The 16,198-nt window shown below is 42.3% G+C and overlaps 1 protein-coding gene across 8 annotated transcripts in view; it reads left to right on the top strand.

Moving 5' to 3' along the window:
* VPS53 (VPS53 subunit of GARP complex) overlaps nt 1-16,198 on the top strand; it is a 68,490-nt gene that overhangs the window by 35,050 nt on the left and 17,242 nt on the right. For all 8 annotated transcript variants that reach the window (XR_013958045.1, XM_080629839.1, XM_080629837.1 and 5 more), the window contains 5 exons: nt 1,543-1,637; nt 6,710-6,952; nt 8,078-8,225; nt 9,159-9,241; nt 12,768-12,846. Coding sequence is in view for 7 of the 8 variants with exons in the window: in XM_080629839.1 (XP_080485965.1) it covers nt 1,543-1,637; nt 6,710-6,952; nt 8,078-8,225; nt 9,159-9,241; nt 12,768-12,846 (648 nt within the window). In the remaining variant the exon portion in view is untranslated. The remainder of the gene's footprint in view (nt 1-1,542; nt 1,638-6,709; nt 6,953-8,077; nt 8,226-9,158; nt 9,242-12,767; nt 12,847-16,198) is intronic.

Genomic DNA, 16,198 nt, shown 5'->3' with positions numbered 1-16,198 from the left:
AACTTGTATTCTCCAGTCATGCTCTTAGTGAGAAGGTTAATGAAGCCAGCCTTACAGAGGTGGTCTGGTCTCCATAAAACCGTTTGCTCACTTCAAGTCTGCAGCCATATGTTAGTATTCATTGTGTCTTTGACACGATTGTTATTTCTGAGCAATGCTTATATAGTCATTCTGTGAAAGACTTAGTGCCACCTCCTCTGGCATTTAGGAAAGTATTTCCTTGAGGGTCTCTTGTTCTGCTTTTCTTATGCTTAAAAGAAAAAAAATCAATTGGAAAAATTCATATCTTCATAGGCTGGGAGCTGATCCTGGCTTTTTTGTGGAGAGAGGCAAGAATTCCATTCCAGAGTCACTGCAGCCCTCTTTGCAGGCAGGGAAAACATGTCAGCTTGCCAGGGAGCAACAGGAAAGATTGTCTATCAATAAAAAACAATAACAAAGATGTAGCTGTAGGGCAAAAATGAACTTAAAGGCTCTGCCCAGCCTGGTACTTGAACATACGGAGATGGAAGCATATGAGTAGACCCAGTGGCTTCAATGAGATGAGCTTGGCCACTGTGAGCAGTGCAGTGCTAAGCTAAAATCATAGAATCATAGAATAGTTAGGGTTGGAAAGGACCTTAAGATCATCCAGTTCCAACCCCCCTGCCATGGGCAGGGACATCTCACACTCAACCATGCCACCCAAGGCCTCATCCAACCTGGCCTTGAACACCGCCAAGGATGGAGCATTCACAGCCTCCCTGGGCAACCCATTCCAGTGCCTCACCACCCTCACAGTAAAGAATTTCTTCCTTAGATCCAATCTAAACTTCCCCTGTTTAAGTTTGAACCCGTTACCCCTTGTCCTGTCACTACAGTCCCTGATGAATAGTCCATCCCCAGCATCCTTGTAAGCCCCCTTCAGATACTGGAAGGCTGCTATGAGGTCCCGAATCGTATGTGCTTAAAGCTCTAAACTGACTTTAAAATACAAGTCTTTGCATCCCCAGAAACATGCTTCACAGTGAAAGCATTCCATAATGTTGTCTATATAATTCCAGCTCCTCTAGTAATTACATGCTGTTTATCTAAATAAAAGCATCCAGATGAAGTCTGCAACTTTCAGTTATTCTCTTTTAATGTTTTGAAATGTAGGGATTTTTCAATGTTTCTTCTAAATAAGTGCTGTGTTTCATTTCAGAGGTGACTAGTGGAATCTTAGTACTATTCAAAGGGTTCAGCAAAGTTTTATTTACAGACTGCATTAAGGTTCTTCTACTGAAACCTGTTAGCATGGAGCAGCCTTTTCTTTAAGGGTAAGAATATCTTGCAAGTGAAAAGATAATTCCTTGGAGTACTAGCAGCTCTCCAAGAGGAAGGGAAGACTTAGACATGTGGACCCTGTATATACTGTCAGTTACAAGCCTTTGATTATTTGACAGCAAATTTCTGTGTTGTAATATTTCTAAAGACTTAGATCCTTCTGTGCTGTTGCATTGCTGTTTCTTCTGGGTCTTACAGGGCACATTTGAAACCAACACTCTAAATGTTTTCTTACAGCCAAAGAAGCCAAAGGTCCCTGACAACCCTTTCCATGGCATTGTTTCCAAGTGCTTTGAGCCTCACCTTTACGTGTATATTGAGTCTCAGGACAAGTGAGTAACCAGCATGAACTTTTGGGTTTGTTTGAGTTTGAAAGTGCATTGCAGTTGGATTGTGCTCGATTCCGTACTCAAGCTGCAGAAAACTCATTTCTTGAAAGTCTGCTTTCTGATTTCTTCAGGAGCAGTATTCGTGGTTCAAGGAAGTTAGAATGAGTGGAACCTTTGCTTGGGCAAAAATGAGTGTTCAGAAGGCTGTGGATGTTGGTTTCATTTGGAATTGCAAAGGCCTGCAGGAACGATGCCCATTGCCTTTCTGCGGAAGAAGCTTAGTGTTTGTGAAATAGCTTCTGTTGCCTCTCAATTCCCACTGCAGACATACGCCTTTCTTTCATCTCATGTCTTCCACAAATAGTAGGTTTGCTTTTTCTGTAAAATACACATGTGGCTTCCTGGCAGAGGACTTTCAAGATTTGCTTTGTACAAATAAGTTATTTGAGATCCTCAGATGAAAGCTGCTGTAGATGAACTGTCTGTAAGATAGCATTATCATTGCTCACAGATTGGGACTTTGTCAAGGGCTTTAATCCCTGGAACCCTTCTTCATCTTCCTCTTTGACTTGCAGCAAAATAACTTGAATGAAAGAAGCTTTCAGCTTAGAGCTCTGAGAAGTTTTTAGCGTTCTCACCACATATTCTTGTGCACCTTGGTTCACACTAGGGTTTATATAACATCTCTGTAACAAGTGCAGTGCCAAACGGAAGAGAAGGTAGTTGGAAAATATTCTAAACAGTCTTTTAGTGCAGGTTAGTGGCTGGAAAGGAGAAAGAGATGCCTGCCTCATGTAACTCATCTGTCTATGCCCTTCTAGCTTCGAAGGACTTACACATGAGAGAGGGCATAACTTGAGGCTTGTAGTGCCCTGATTTTGCCCAGACTCCAAGGTAGCCACTTGAAAAAGCTTGTCCCATGTCCCATCAACCTTTTATGCTTTAAATTAAACAAGTAAATAAACCTTGCACAATGGTCTGTCATGCTGGGTTTAGGTTCCGCTCTGCAGTGTAACAAAGGGAAACAGATATTTCCCCCCCTGCCCTCTGCCAACTGAGCATTAACTTGTTTGAATATTTCTTCCCTTCTCACGGGGGGCCATTTTAATCCCCATTTTGGTAATTCTACCCCACTGTGCTCCTAGCCCTTTCAGTTGCCTTTTTTTTCCCTTTTCCTTTACAATCATGAGATGGTTTATATTAGCTTTATAGCCACAGGCTGTGAGGAGTTCAAAGAAATACTGCCACAGTATTCCCCATGCTGCCCCTGTCTGCCAGAAATTGCTTTCCTTTATGATTTTCTCTCTTCTTCCCCCTTTGAGGGGAATTTTGAGGAATTTTGAGGAATCTGTTGCTGATGTCTGAAAGTGAGGATTTCTTAGATAATTAATTGTATGTTTGGGCTCTGAATAGCAAGAATAGTGTGAGAGTTGTGTTCATTATTGCCTTAAGTCTGTGGCAGAATGCAGCCTGGACCTTTTCTCCTGAAAAATTGCTTCCATACCCATTTAAAGAAACACAGTGCCAAATCTGTAGCAATTTAAGAGGAGACACCTGAAAGAAAGACTTTAAAGATGCTGCTCTTCACCCTTAGCTGCAATGTAAATATCAGATTTCTTAGCAGTGAAGCAGATTTCATTTCTGCCCCTTTGGCATATGTATCTTTAGCTCTAGTTTGTGGTCTGTAGAAGCAACAGGAGCATACACATGTGAGCTGAGCTGTTCTGCTGCAGTGAAGGAAGAGCTCTGTCAGGTCTGCAGTGCTGAGAGTATGCAGAGCCATGGTTAAGTGTGCTAAATATGCACGTGTGCATTCAGATTGTTCGGAAAACTGGTACTTTCTCTCTGTGGTGTGTGTTTGTGACTTCATGAGGAAACGGGCTTCCAAAATGCCGAGTCCATGGAAATTATCCTACAAGTGGTCCAGATGTCTCAATGCCATTGCCCTTCCCCAATGCTAGGCAGATATCAGCTGTTCACATCACTGAACAGACCAACTAACTAAGCACCATGTTCTTCTCTCATGCTGCTGGGTTGCGTAGTTCCTCTTGTGATTTCCAGATATACAGAAAAACACTGAATAGGTTGAGTGAAAGAAAACGGTAGGAGCCATATAGAAATGAATGGATTTAAGAACCAGAATAAAATCCCCTTTACTGGATTTCATTTCATATTTTCTCTTGATTAGATTTGGCAAGTTCTTGGTCCCATTAAATATCCTACTGGTAGGAAATACCACATCTGCGCTACCAGAGGATTTTCTTGGAGCTTTCTTGAGAGTCTGTAGATAAAATGTTCATTTTCTGTAGCTCTCCTGCCTTCTTCATGTTTCATCTCCCAGTGGCTTTTCCTGACAAATTCTTTCTGCTCCCATTGTACCACACAAAGATTGTTAGCCTTTATATTGTATTCGGCCAACTGAGACTAATGTGAAAGTTTGATTGACATCAACTGAAGTGTGCATTAGTAATGTATTAGTTCCCTTAGTGCACAATAGCCTAACGTTTTGCCCATGTGAAATAAGAGCATGTCCTTACAGCCTGCGTTTGACAGGCAGTTTGTCCAGGTTAGAATCAGAACAAGCATGAAGCTCCAGTGCTATTCTCCCAGCTCCATCCCTGACAGTGTTCAGGGCCATGTTGGATGGGGCTTCGACCAACCTGGTCTAGTTGAAGGTGTCCCTTCTCATGGCAGGGGGTTTGGAACTAGGTGATCTTAAGGTTCTATGACAGCTGCATTTGCTCCTGCATCCCAGTTGACAAGACCTTGGGGAACCAAGAAAATGTAGATGCATTTCACTTTGACTCAGAGAAAAGGAGAACATGTGGAGTAAGCATGAAAAAACGAAGGCCATTGACATTCCTGACTGTGTCTTGAGACTGAGAGAATGAAGGGGAAAAAAAAGGTGGCTGGTAAATGCTAAGAAAGCTCCACTTTGTTGCCCAGATGGAGCAGAGTGCAGATGCAGAGGTGGAAATGCAGCTGCTTAGTTTAGTGGGACTTTTGACAAGGAGCAAGCCACGTCCACTTTACTTGGGAACCTGAAGGAATGCTACAGCTTGCAGCACGTGTGAGCCCTCCTGCAGCAGCCATCTGTTTGGCTCTCCTTCAGCTACAGGGGGAGGTCTATTTTGCTTCACTGTGGTCAAATACAATCAATGCTTTGGTTCAGTGTTCAATTGCTGGTGCCAGTGTAGAGATTTATCACATCAGTTGAGCAGCCTGATGTTTTTATGGTTCTTGTAACAAAGCCGAGGAACTGTGTGTATCTATAGAATCAGAGGTACGTAAAGTACTTAAAGCAGCAAGCAATAAGCATGAGTAAAGGGGCTACTTGTCTTTGCAATAGCCTGTCAGGCTGGCTTAAGCCAAAGAGCCTTGCTTCATGATTTAAAGCTCTGTTATTGCAAGCACATGGTGGATCACCCATGGTAGAAGCTCATTTGCTTTGGTACAGCAATCTGGGTTTATCAAGGAAGTGACAGGTCACTTTTTGTACTGGTGCAGTGTTGTGGGTTCTTTGGTAAGCTGGAATCAGAGTGGGTTTTCTCCTTTATAAGACAAAAAAAAAAGAAGGGAGAAAAACTGGGGAAAAGTTTTAATTGTCGGCAGGTTTTTTCCCCTTTCATTGGCAGAGATAAGTGAGAACGTGCTGAAGAGTCTCAGCTGCTGTGCCGCTGGTGCTGGTGGTAATGCTTTATCCATCCCAGGAGACCCTAACCCCGTCTCTTTGCGTGAAATCTAGTGTTGTGCTGGGTGTCCTATGAGCTAGCTTAAGACTAGGAGAACACTTCCAGTTGAAACTCTTTGACAGGCTTTTAAAGAAGAGTTTTCACTTCTATGGACAGCTTTGCAAGTCTGTCAGTTGAGTATGCTCCTGAAAAATAATGATAATATATTAACTATAAAGTAATGAATTTTGTCCTATTCTCCTTCTAAGGATTTGGCTTTCTACTTATGTACCCTGGATCAGCCATTAGTTACACTCTCAGCAGTGAGGAGGGTGAAGGTTGTGCAGTGGAAGGGGAGAGCAGGGGAAATGAAGCCAAGATGGTAATGGAAATGAGATATAAAATACAGGAACCTCAGAACTCCTTTTGGTCAGGAGAGTGCCATTCTCATCTGAAATGTCTGTATATTCCTCAAAAGCCAAACTTCCTTGTAGGAGGTTGTGCGTATTTGTGTGTCTGGAGGAGGAGGTTTATTGCTGTAGTTCAGTTCATCTGGCAAAGGTTACTCCACTTAGTTGAGTTCTGGTGTCAGGAGAGTTGGTCTTGGTTCCTGACACGGATGTGCTGTCTCTGGAGGAGTAGGACTAGAGGAATTCCCGAAGATCAGAAGACTTCTTTGGTTCTGTATTGATGGTTCTGGCCCTCTGCCATGCTAAAAAGCCTTTTTGTCATGATGAAATGATGGAGTGAAGTTTATTGTTGCCTAAAGACCCAAAAATTGGAGTAAGGACCAGGTTATAATGAATCACTGGAGACAATAGGAGGGGGTTTTGTGCTTTTAAAGAGTTTTAAGTAGGAAGTGCACTTTGTGCTCATGCTAAATAAAACTTCTTTAAAGGATGTGTGGAGTTGTGCAAAACCAGGTGGTATCCAAATGGGACCAAGAAATGGCAAATGGCACACCATTTTGAGCACATCCCTTTAAAAGCTAAATTCCCTGAGGTCTGCTCCGGAGGCCACTGATATGGGAAGCCCGACTGTTACTTTTGCTGGTGCCAGGAATGAAACTTGAGCATACACTTTATGCACTTGCATCAGATGTGCTGAACCCAGTCCTGGCAGACTTGTGAGCTTTTATATGTGGCTGGAGAACAGGTTGAAGCTGCCACTATAACTCTTGAGTACAAAAGGTCATTACGCATCAGTCCAGTCCGCATTATTGTATGAGCTTTGTGCTGAAAGGATGGAGATAAGAAAGGGCTGGAATACCTTGTACTGCTAGAATCTTAATGTGTTTGCTGGCATCACAAGACAGGGCATCTGGTTTTAAACATTATTCTCTATCTTCCCTTTGTTTCCTCTCCCATCATACTAAAATATCTTTCTATTGTTCCCCCACATCAGAAATCTCGGTGAACTGATTGACAGGTTTGTGGCTGACTTCAAGGCTCAAGGTCCCCCCAAGCCCAACGTAGATGAAGGAGGAGCCGTCCTGCCCAGCTGTGCCGACCTCTTTGTGTACTACAAGAAGTGCATGGTGCAGTGCTCCCAGCTCAGCACAGGCGAGCCCATGATAGCCCTGACCACCATATTCCAGAAGTACCTTCGAGAGTATGCCTGGAAAATTCTGTCTGGAAACTTGCCTAAGTGAGTTTTGCTTTCAGAATTGCACTTAACCCTGTTATGTGGGTAACCAGTTCCTGCTGTGATTCTTCACTGCCTTAGCTCAACATGATATATATTATAATTTCTAATGGAGGTGGTTTATTTATGTGGTGCTTACCTGTAACTTCCTCTGCCCTGTAACATTTTATACATGTATGAATAAAATACCTAGATGTAAATCCAATGAAAGTACAGGAAATTGTTAGGAGTTTACACCAATATGGGTAAGTATACAGGCTAAAGGAGCTCCTTGAGATACTGCCAACCTTTACGACAGATGATTTTGTATGCTATTTCCCATCTTCAGTTTGTTTCTCTTGTGAACCTGGGAGCAGCAGAATCAATTTCTGAAACCAGTAAAATCTTTTGCAGATGGAAGGGGAGAGGGTTACATCCAGACAAGTGGAAAGATAAATTTAACGTGCATTCTCCATCAGACCTCAGTTGCATTCTTTATGTGCGTTTTTTTGTGTGCTCCATTTCTGCTGTCCAAGATAAATATCACTGTCCTATTTTTATTTTTTTTTATGGATTTAGATTCTAAAGAGTTAGGAGGTAGGGAATTTTCTGACTCTAAACTGTTCTGAGTCTTTCTTTGCTGATACATGGCCGTTAATCACTAGGAGACAGTGGAAAGAAGCCACATTTTCTATAATTTACTGTGTTGATATCATCAGTCTTTAAAACAGGTTACCACATTTTCAGATGCATGCTGACATCTGTTTAGTACTGAGGAGATAAATATGACAAGCTGCCTGATAGTTACTGAGATTTTTCTGTAATCTTTAATTAGATTTTGAGTAACTGATGGTGAAGGTGAAGCTAGCTGGGGAGGGCTCTATTCCACTTGCATTCTCATCTCCCATGTTGTGAATGAATGAGTTGCCCTTTGTCTGAAGCCTTGATATGAAATTCTGTTTATCTTTCTAAAAGATATTCCTTAACCAGAATAGCAGGTTTGGATTTGGTGCAGAATGACATTGACCTGTGTTGCATTGGACTTTGTGGTCACAAGGTTTTTTTACGGCACTAAGATTTAGTAGTAATTTTGCAGTGTGTGTCTGTACACCTGAAAGCTTTACAGGTTTTGTCTTATTTTTTATCCAGGACAACTAGCAGCAGTGGTGGGCTCACCATCACTAGTTTGCTGAAAGAAAAGGAAGGCTCTGAAGTGGCAAAATTTACTGTAGAAGAACTGTGCCTCATTTGCAGCATCCTAAGTACTGCAGAGTACTGCTTGGCGACCACCCAGCAGGTGAGCTTTCCTCTACAGCACCTCTGGGATGGCACTCAGCAGCAGCCCCTATTCTGTCAGGAGATGCTGTGCTGCTCCCACTTCAGGGTTAAGCTGCTGTGGAGACTTGAAGAGCCAGAAGTACTAAAATACCCAGAGTACTGTCTGATCCATATGCATCCTGTTGGTTATTGAGCCCTACATTATTAAATCTGTATTTCAAGGAAAGAAAAGTATTGATTTTTGCTGTTTCTACCTGAGAAAAGTCATTTGCTTGTAATACTGCTTTGCAGCATCAGTTTCGGATTTAGTCCTTTTATACTTTTTACATAATTTGTTTTGCATTGGGGACCAAATTTAAAACAAATACCCCTTGTGGTTCATGATCTCCTTTTGTAAAAACAAGAAAACCAGTAATTTAAAATAGGTTTGGGAAGATGCTTTTATGAAATATTGGGGCAAGGTGAAGTGAAGAGAGATGGTATTTTTACTGATACATTTTGCAGCCCCAGTGCTTGTTACATTCAGGTGCTTTCAAAATGCCACAGGTTAGTAGATGGGCTGCGATGTTTGGCTGTATCAAGGCCTCTCCACCACTAGAACTGGCAATCCTCCTCCTTTGCAGTTCGGGCACAGGCAGGGTGTTGAAAAACATCTTTATTAGCAGGACAGGTGCCACAGTGTTGAGCTCGTACATTAGCATGTCATACTAGAGTTACATAAATGACCTTGGAGGTTTACTTCTTTGAGGACATGGTGCCACCATAGGCCATCCTGGCAGGTTTAGGGTGTCCAACAAGGAGAGATTTCCAGTGTTCACTGGCTGAGTTTTGGTTATAGTCTGGGCACACATTAAGTTTTTAAAAGCTGACTTTTCTAGGATATAAGTTTTCAAGAATGGTCATTTCAAATAAGAAATCTGATCTTTCTGTTGCTTGGTTTGTTTCCTAACAGTTGGAAGAGAAACTCAAAGAAAAAGTGGATGCAAGTCTAGTGGAGAGAATCAACCTGACGGGAGAGATGGACACTTTCAGCATGTATGTTCAGCAGATGCATCCTTCCACAATGTATCAAAATCCTAGTTTGTCAACCAGATGGTGCTGGAGTAATACAAGCCCAAGATTCCAGTGTTGTAGGACCCAGACAGCAGTAGGACCGACCCAAATACGTAGCCTAGGCATAGGCATTTCCCTGGTGAAGGAATGGTCATCCTTTGGCTAGTGCAAGAGCAGCAGTAGTACAGACTTTAGATGTAGTTGTTCCCCATCGTCCTAGCCAAAGGAACAAAAGCACTGGAAAGGGGAAAGGAAATCGTGAGTTTTCATCCGAAACATCATTTGCATCTTGGCAGCTCTGAGAGGTGACTGCTACATTTCAAGAAAGGAAGCTATTTCAGTACATTCCTTCCTGCTTTAACTTCCCGCTGTTAATCAGCAGCCTTGTCAGTATGATCAAACCCCATTTCAGATGACATAAAAGACTGATCCAATCTTATATTTGGGGATTATAATTGAGAGAAGATTATCATTCATTAAAATAACTTTTCACGTAACGATGCTAAAAATATTCCCTTCTGACATCCTCTCCACCACTGACAAACAGATTGAATGTTTTTTGAGAGAAGGAAATTGAGGCAAAAAAAATTGTTTTGCCTCACATCAGACAAAAGAAAACCTTGGTAAAGCTGGGAAAATAATCCCTATCAGCAGCTCTCCTCCTCCCTAAAACTAAGATTCAGCCCACACAGCAGTAAGATTTTTTTTCAGAAGGCTTCCTTCCTATGATTCCTCTTCTCTTGCTCCAGTGGGCAGGATCCCACTGAATCTCCATCCAGGTTTTTTACATGGTCTCAGGCTCCATTCCAGGCTGCAGAGACTCCCTTCCCTTTAGATATTTCTCAGACCTTTTTAAGAGTAAATCCCTGATCAAAATCTGGGGTTGCTGTGTCCACTAATCCAAAGCAAGCAAGGTAGCTGGGAAGTAGAAGTAAAATATGCCATATGATGGGGTTTTCTTAACGTAGACAAGTAGAGCGTGAGCTTTGTATTTTCTCATGACCTGTCCATCAAGAGCCAGCTGCCTTGAGTTGCTGCTGTTTCCACTGTGGCTGCCTTGTGAGGCGGTTGGTTGTAGGCAGCCAGTATGATGTGTTTTGGAAATTGTTTAAACGTATAGCTCACGTTCGCTGTTTTGGACAGCTTTAAAGTTCAGCTGACAGCCCTGATGCATCTTGTAACAGAGGCTTTTTAATTGACTTTCAGTCTGTTCCAATGTAGTGCTTTGTCCAGTCTTCTGTCAGTGTAAGTCATAGCTATAAACCTCTCTGGCATTTGCTCTTTCAACACTGAACAAGTTGTTTCTTTGGGGATTTGATGTCTTGTTAGGCACAGTCATAAAGAGAGTGATAAAACATTGCTGCTTACACACCCTGGAAAGTGTTCTACCTTTGCAGAAAGGAGAATGCAGAACCACCCCAGATGTGTATAAAGCGATTGACTTGAGATGGGGGGGTTACCCCTGGGGTGGCTAAAAATTTTCTATAGCTATGTTGGAAAAATGAGCTCTTCTTGAAGTTCAAAAGTAGGAAAATTATTGTCATTTAAATCCAGACATCTGTGATTCCCACCCCCCTGCCCTACTGATCTGTTGTGAGATCATGGGTAGTGTTCAGAGACCCCTTGAAGGCCTGAAGTGTTGAACATATTGTACTAAGAGCTTACTATACTGCTCATTTATGGCCTCAGCTTCCTGATCTGTGCATCTGTCAGGGATTGTCTGAGGATTCATTAACTGCGCCTAAAGTATTTTTATGTGCTGTCTGGGGCAAAGATGTGAAGTGGCTTCTGGCAGAACCATGTCATGATGCTTTGTGTTTGCAGCACCACTCTTGCTGCACCATTCACCTTCTACAGCCAGTATTTATTTTGAAGAGCAGACAAATAGGTTTTTCTCCCTGTTTGCAGTTTTGTGGTTTTTAGGTGAGAGCAGACTCCTGATGTGTGGACACAAGTGATGAGGTCGCTTTCCTTCCACTGAGAGAATTGTGTTGCATTTTGGTGCTGAATCACAGCTCTTTCCTAGAAGTCACTGACAGCAGGTGCCCTGCAGGAGTCAGCTATGCCCAAGAGACATTATTTCAGTCCAGCTGGTGGAATCCCCCAAGGGAGTAAATGCTGTAGTGCCCAGCACAAGCAGAGGCACCATCAGAAATGGTCACAGGCTTTTTTTATCCCAATGCAAGTTTCAGATTGTGTAACTTGAAGCCAGAATTCACTTCATCTCCCAGACTAACTTTTCCAACTAATTTCGGATGAGTTTGCCTTCACAAACAAATTAATTGCTCTGATGGAACACTCCTTTGCTTGCCAGCCTGTTCCAGATTTTGTGTACTAGAGCTTTAGGAAAGGGAACAGACAACCTCTGTGGGTTGCAGGGAAGAACATGACCCAGCTCCCAGCAGCAGAATTAAGAGTGAGTGATGCCATATCTCAATGAGGAGGTGGATATTTAAAACTGTTTTGAAGAGTGAACTCCACAGTAGTACCCAGAACTTCAAAAAGAAGACGAGGGGGAGGAAAACTATTTGGAAGAGGCATTGTTCAGATTTCTTACGGATCTGCAATTCCCATCTATGCTACCATCAGGAGAAAGAGCAAAAGTAAAATCCAGTTTTTACATATATAATCCCAAAGTTGTAAACAGGCATCTGTGGCAGATTTAAAGTTTACACTTCTTTAAAAACTGTACTGACTCAGTGAAACACAGTCACTTCTTACTTCTAGAAGAAGTTGCCTGTAATGTGAGTACTTGGTTATGTGCCCTCAAGGGTCGTCTGAGCTGTTGCAGACAATGTTTCTTGGGGTTTTTTTAGGATCAGTTGCACCTTTATGCCCATCATAATATGGTGGCATCAGATATGTCTCTGAGCAATATTGTGCTGTTAAGGAAAAAAGAGAGAGGGAAATGTGTTTGACTAATATGTTCTTTAGTCTGGTATATGTCTTTGAGAAACTCAAACAATGGATGGCGGCAATCCTAGACATAGTGTAAATAAGACATCTGCCTTTATCTTCTCAAATGGGAGACACGTTCAGAACTCATACAGATGTACTTTTTGAAATCCTCTTTGCAAGTTTCTGTGAGTAGTAGAATATTGGCTGCGAGTAAGTGGAGTGATGATAAAATTTTAGGTTTATGTATTAAATTTGAAGCCAAATCCAAGTCTGGGCTTGTGTTCCTGGGGGTTCCTCATCTTCCTAATGTGAAGTTGGGGGTAACCCTATGTGACACCTTTGATCTCCAGCTCCTTCCATGTGTCAAAACAGAGAAGGGTCTACTGTTAAAATGTTCTCTCTACACTAAGGCCCATTGTGTAGCTCTCTGATGAACAGCATGTAGAAATTCCCACCTCCTTTTCAGTACAAGTTTTAGCCATGTATATTCACAGCATAATGCAACTGTCAGCCAGTAGATGATTTTCCTCCTTTCACAGTCAAATAAAGCCAGTTCTGGCACTGTGTCGCTCAGTACTGTTCTAAAACTCATGCTTGACTTTTTTTGCAGTGTGATCTCCAACAGCATACAGTTGTTAGTGCAGGACCTGGATGCAGCCTGTGACCCTGCCCTGACTGCTATGAGCAAGGTAGGGTGTGAATTTGTTTTGGGAAGAGGTACCCTTGAGATTCATGTGAAGTTCTTGGTTGCTTTGATGGCTTTATTTCACAATTGACATACCCTTTTGCACTGCTATGTATTGATTTCTTCTTGCTTCTTAGAGCAGCAATTGCTTTATTTACAAATGTATCCTTTTAAGTTGCCATACATTGATTTCTTCTTGCTTCTTAGAGCAGCAATTGCTCCATTTATATATATGTCCTTCACTCCAAAACCTCTTATTGTTCAGATTAGAGCTTTCAGTCTTTTGCAACACAATAAAACACGCAAATACTTTCTGTAAGTACATGAGGCTTTATTTTTCACTCCTAATGCCAGTGAGAGCCTTTCAAATTGGGAAAACTTTTGTTAGCATGAAATTTCAACTACAGCTTCTTGTTTGCTGTTCTCTTTGTGTCCTTTAACAAGGAGTTTTACTAGTCTGGTTGTTTGTGGCTGTTAAATGGAGGTACTCAAAGGGTAATAAGGAACTGAGATTGAGCCCTATTGCTTCTGTGATCCTCTCAAGGACATATGGAGCCATTCCTAGGGAGGCCCATATGATTAGTGCTTAAGGATTTTGTTGCAGTTACACTGCTGGCTTTCATACGTTTGAAATGCAGAGCTGTGTTTTCTTGCCAAAGTATTGTGAAAACCCAGACTGCTTTAGACAGAGGTGAAGACAACAAAAGTGGATTGAACTATTTTTTTTTAATTAAAAATATTAAACATAGAGCTCCATTTTTGTAGGATCAACACACTGTCTCGCTGCCATGAATTTTAATAGCTTTCTGCTTTATGATGTATTCCAGCTGTAACTAGCCCCGCCACCCCCAGCTAATATTTGAAGTGGAATGCAGCTGGTAATAGAGCTTGTACGTGTTCCAAGTGAAAAGAGGATTTTTTTTTTCCCCTGTAAAATAACACTGTTAGGAAGGGCTCAGCGCTTCAGGTGTTGTGTGCTCTGTGTCAGTTCCTTAGATCTCCTGAACCTACAGAGTGTAGTAGTATTTGAATCACTTAGCTCTGACTGTTTATACCCAAACCACAACCTTGAGAAAGCAGCAGCTGGTAAGCCATTTATTTTTGTCTTTGGAACACTGGTAAAATGCAGCACATGTGATGGGACTGATGATATATAAACAAGTTAAGTGTTATGAAATTAGCTAAATAAATACTTGTCACTTGTGCACACATTCCACTATTTGCATCAGACAAGAGTCACATTTACGTGATTTTTTACTAGACCTGGGTTTGCTGTAAGAGCTTTTTCCTTCACCCTCCTCCTTCCTTTCCTTCAGGGCTGGATTTTTACACTGACAGTTGAATAAGAAATGCATATGATTGATTATTTAAATGCAGAGTTAGTATTTGGAAGTGTAAAATTTTAGTCTATATTAAAGGCGTAAAGGCTGTGTGGCTGATCCATTCCAATTTTCCTGTACTGGGAAGGCATTTCCCTCTCCAGACCTATACTCCATTAGGGCTCTTCCTTTGTTTAGCTTCTTTTCATTTATTTCACTCTGGTGTCCTCCAAGACTGAACATTCCCAATCCTTTGTTGGAGTCTGGCTTTTCTTTTTCCTTGCAAAAATGTTCAGTAACTATAGAGGTAAATTAAGAAATACTTAAACCTCTAAATCGACTCTGGCTGCAAGCCACTTAGAGAGATTTAACACAGAAAATGGCATTGTGACTATTGCTTTCAGCTGGGAATGGTACTCGGTTTCCCTGATTCTTTACCTTGTGTGTTCTGGAAGAAGTGGTAAATGATGAGGAGGCCCCATGTTACAAAATGTGTAGGTGTTAATCTTTACCCAAACTTTAGAGTGGGTGTAGAGTGATTAAACACGGCTGTAGGATGGGGAGCTGGGAAGCGGGGTGGGAGAGGAATTTGCCCTAAAACCCCATTGTCATATTCTGGATAATAAAGTACTGAGAATGTGTTGTACTGATCTGTAGCAGGCCCTTAAATTGTCTGGTGTGCTTTATTTTTAATTGTTGGGATAAGGGAACTGCTAATCTACATGGGATATTTTTGCCCCAATTAAGTTTATGGATTGCACTGGCTAAGCCTTGATTCACTTGCTGAATTAAGCATTGATTTATATGTAAAACTGCTGGTAAGTGGGGCTGGGGGACATTTTAGTGACTCATGTCGATCGCTTGCTGGGGTTTTATATTTTGCTAAAACCTTTTGGCACAGCCAGAATTTCCTACTTCCTTTACAACTGAGTGGACACCAGCAAGCGCTTAAACACGGAGCTTTAATAATCTCTTCATTACATACAAGGAAAACTCCAAGAGCAGAGCAATCAGAGCTGCCAACTGCTAATTAAAAGTCACCATGGGTGTGTTTTAGCACTCAGACAAGGTGCAGCGTGTAACAGTGCAAACCAGAACTCGTGTTGGAAAACAATGGAGGCAGTTTCAAAGGCAGCAATATCTGCTGCCTGCAGCACCCACTGGCTTTTCTCTGCCCTCCCACCTCTTCCTGCATGAGCAATGTGTGGTCAAGGGTGAAGGTGCTGGCCTAGTGGTTACGTGTGCTCCCCGTGCCCAGTCTGGAGGCTGTAACTGGCAGTGGGATGCTGCTGAGCATGGGGGGACTGGGAGACTGATCCATCTTCCATTAAATCATGAAGCAGCCTCTTTGCTGGAGACCCAGGTCGATGCTGGACATGGAGGAAGGACCTGGTGGCTCGTGGTTTGGTGCTGTCACTCCATTCCTAGCTTTCTGGGAACACAGGGACATATGGAGACACGGGCACCTGCAGCTGGGCAGACCCAGGAATGCTCTTGAGGCCCTGCCTTGCCCAGAAGGTAGTGCAGCTCTTCTTATGTGCCAAACCACTCCAGTTTTGCTTAGGGTTTCTCTTTTCTCCTCCCTTTTTAAGAAAGCACCCTAAAATCTTGACAGTCCTGGGTTTTTGTAATGAAAACCAGCTCTGAAGGTAGCATCAGAGCTTCAAACCCAGGTCCTCTCCCCTTGCAGGCAGCTGCGTTGCCCCGTGTCCTTGCAGTGTGCAGGTGCCTTTTGGCTGCTGTCAGAGACCCTGTGTGCTGGGATTCTCCCTTTGGCCGGCGAGTGCGAGGCCTCACTGCTCCAGTTCTTTGGACTCATTTTCAGCTTGTGTATGTAAACTATGTGGATATCCCAAGAAAAACATAGGATGAGGGAGAAAGAGGAATAAATTTTAAATGACAGGAACAAAGCTTTACCAGAAGACTTGGGCTCATATTTCTTCTGATGACTTTTCAGTATGTGTACTATTTCTTTCATTGCAAGCTACTGGTCTTTTCTTTGGGTGAAACACACCCCCATACATACACACAAAGGGC

Source organism: Psittacula echo (genome assembly GCF_963264785.1).
Source record: "Psittacula echo genome assembly, chromosome: 15".
Lineage (NCBI taxonomy): Eukaryota > Metazoa > Chordata > Aves > Psittaciformes > Psittacidae > Psittacula > Psittacula echo.
The sequence above is the reverse complement of the archived record's forward strand: the minus strand, read 5'-3'. Positions and strand labels throughout refer to the sequence as shown.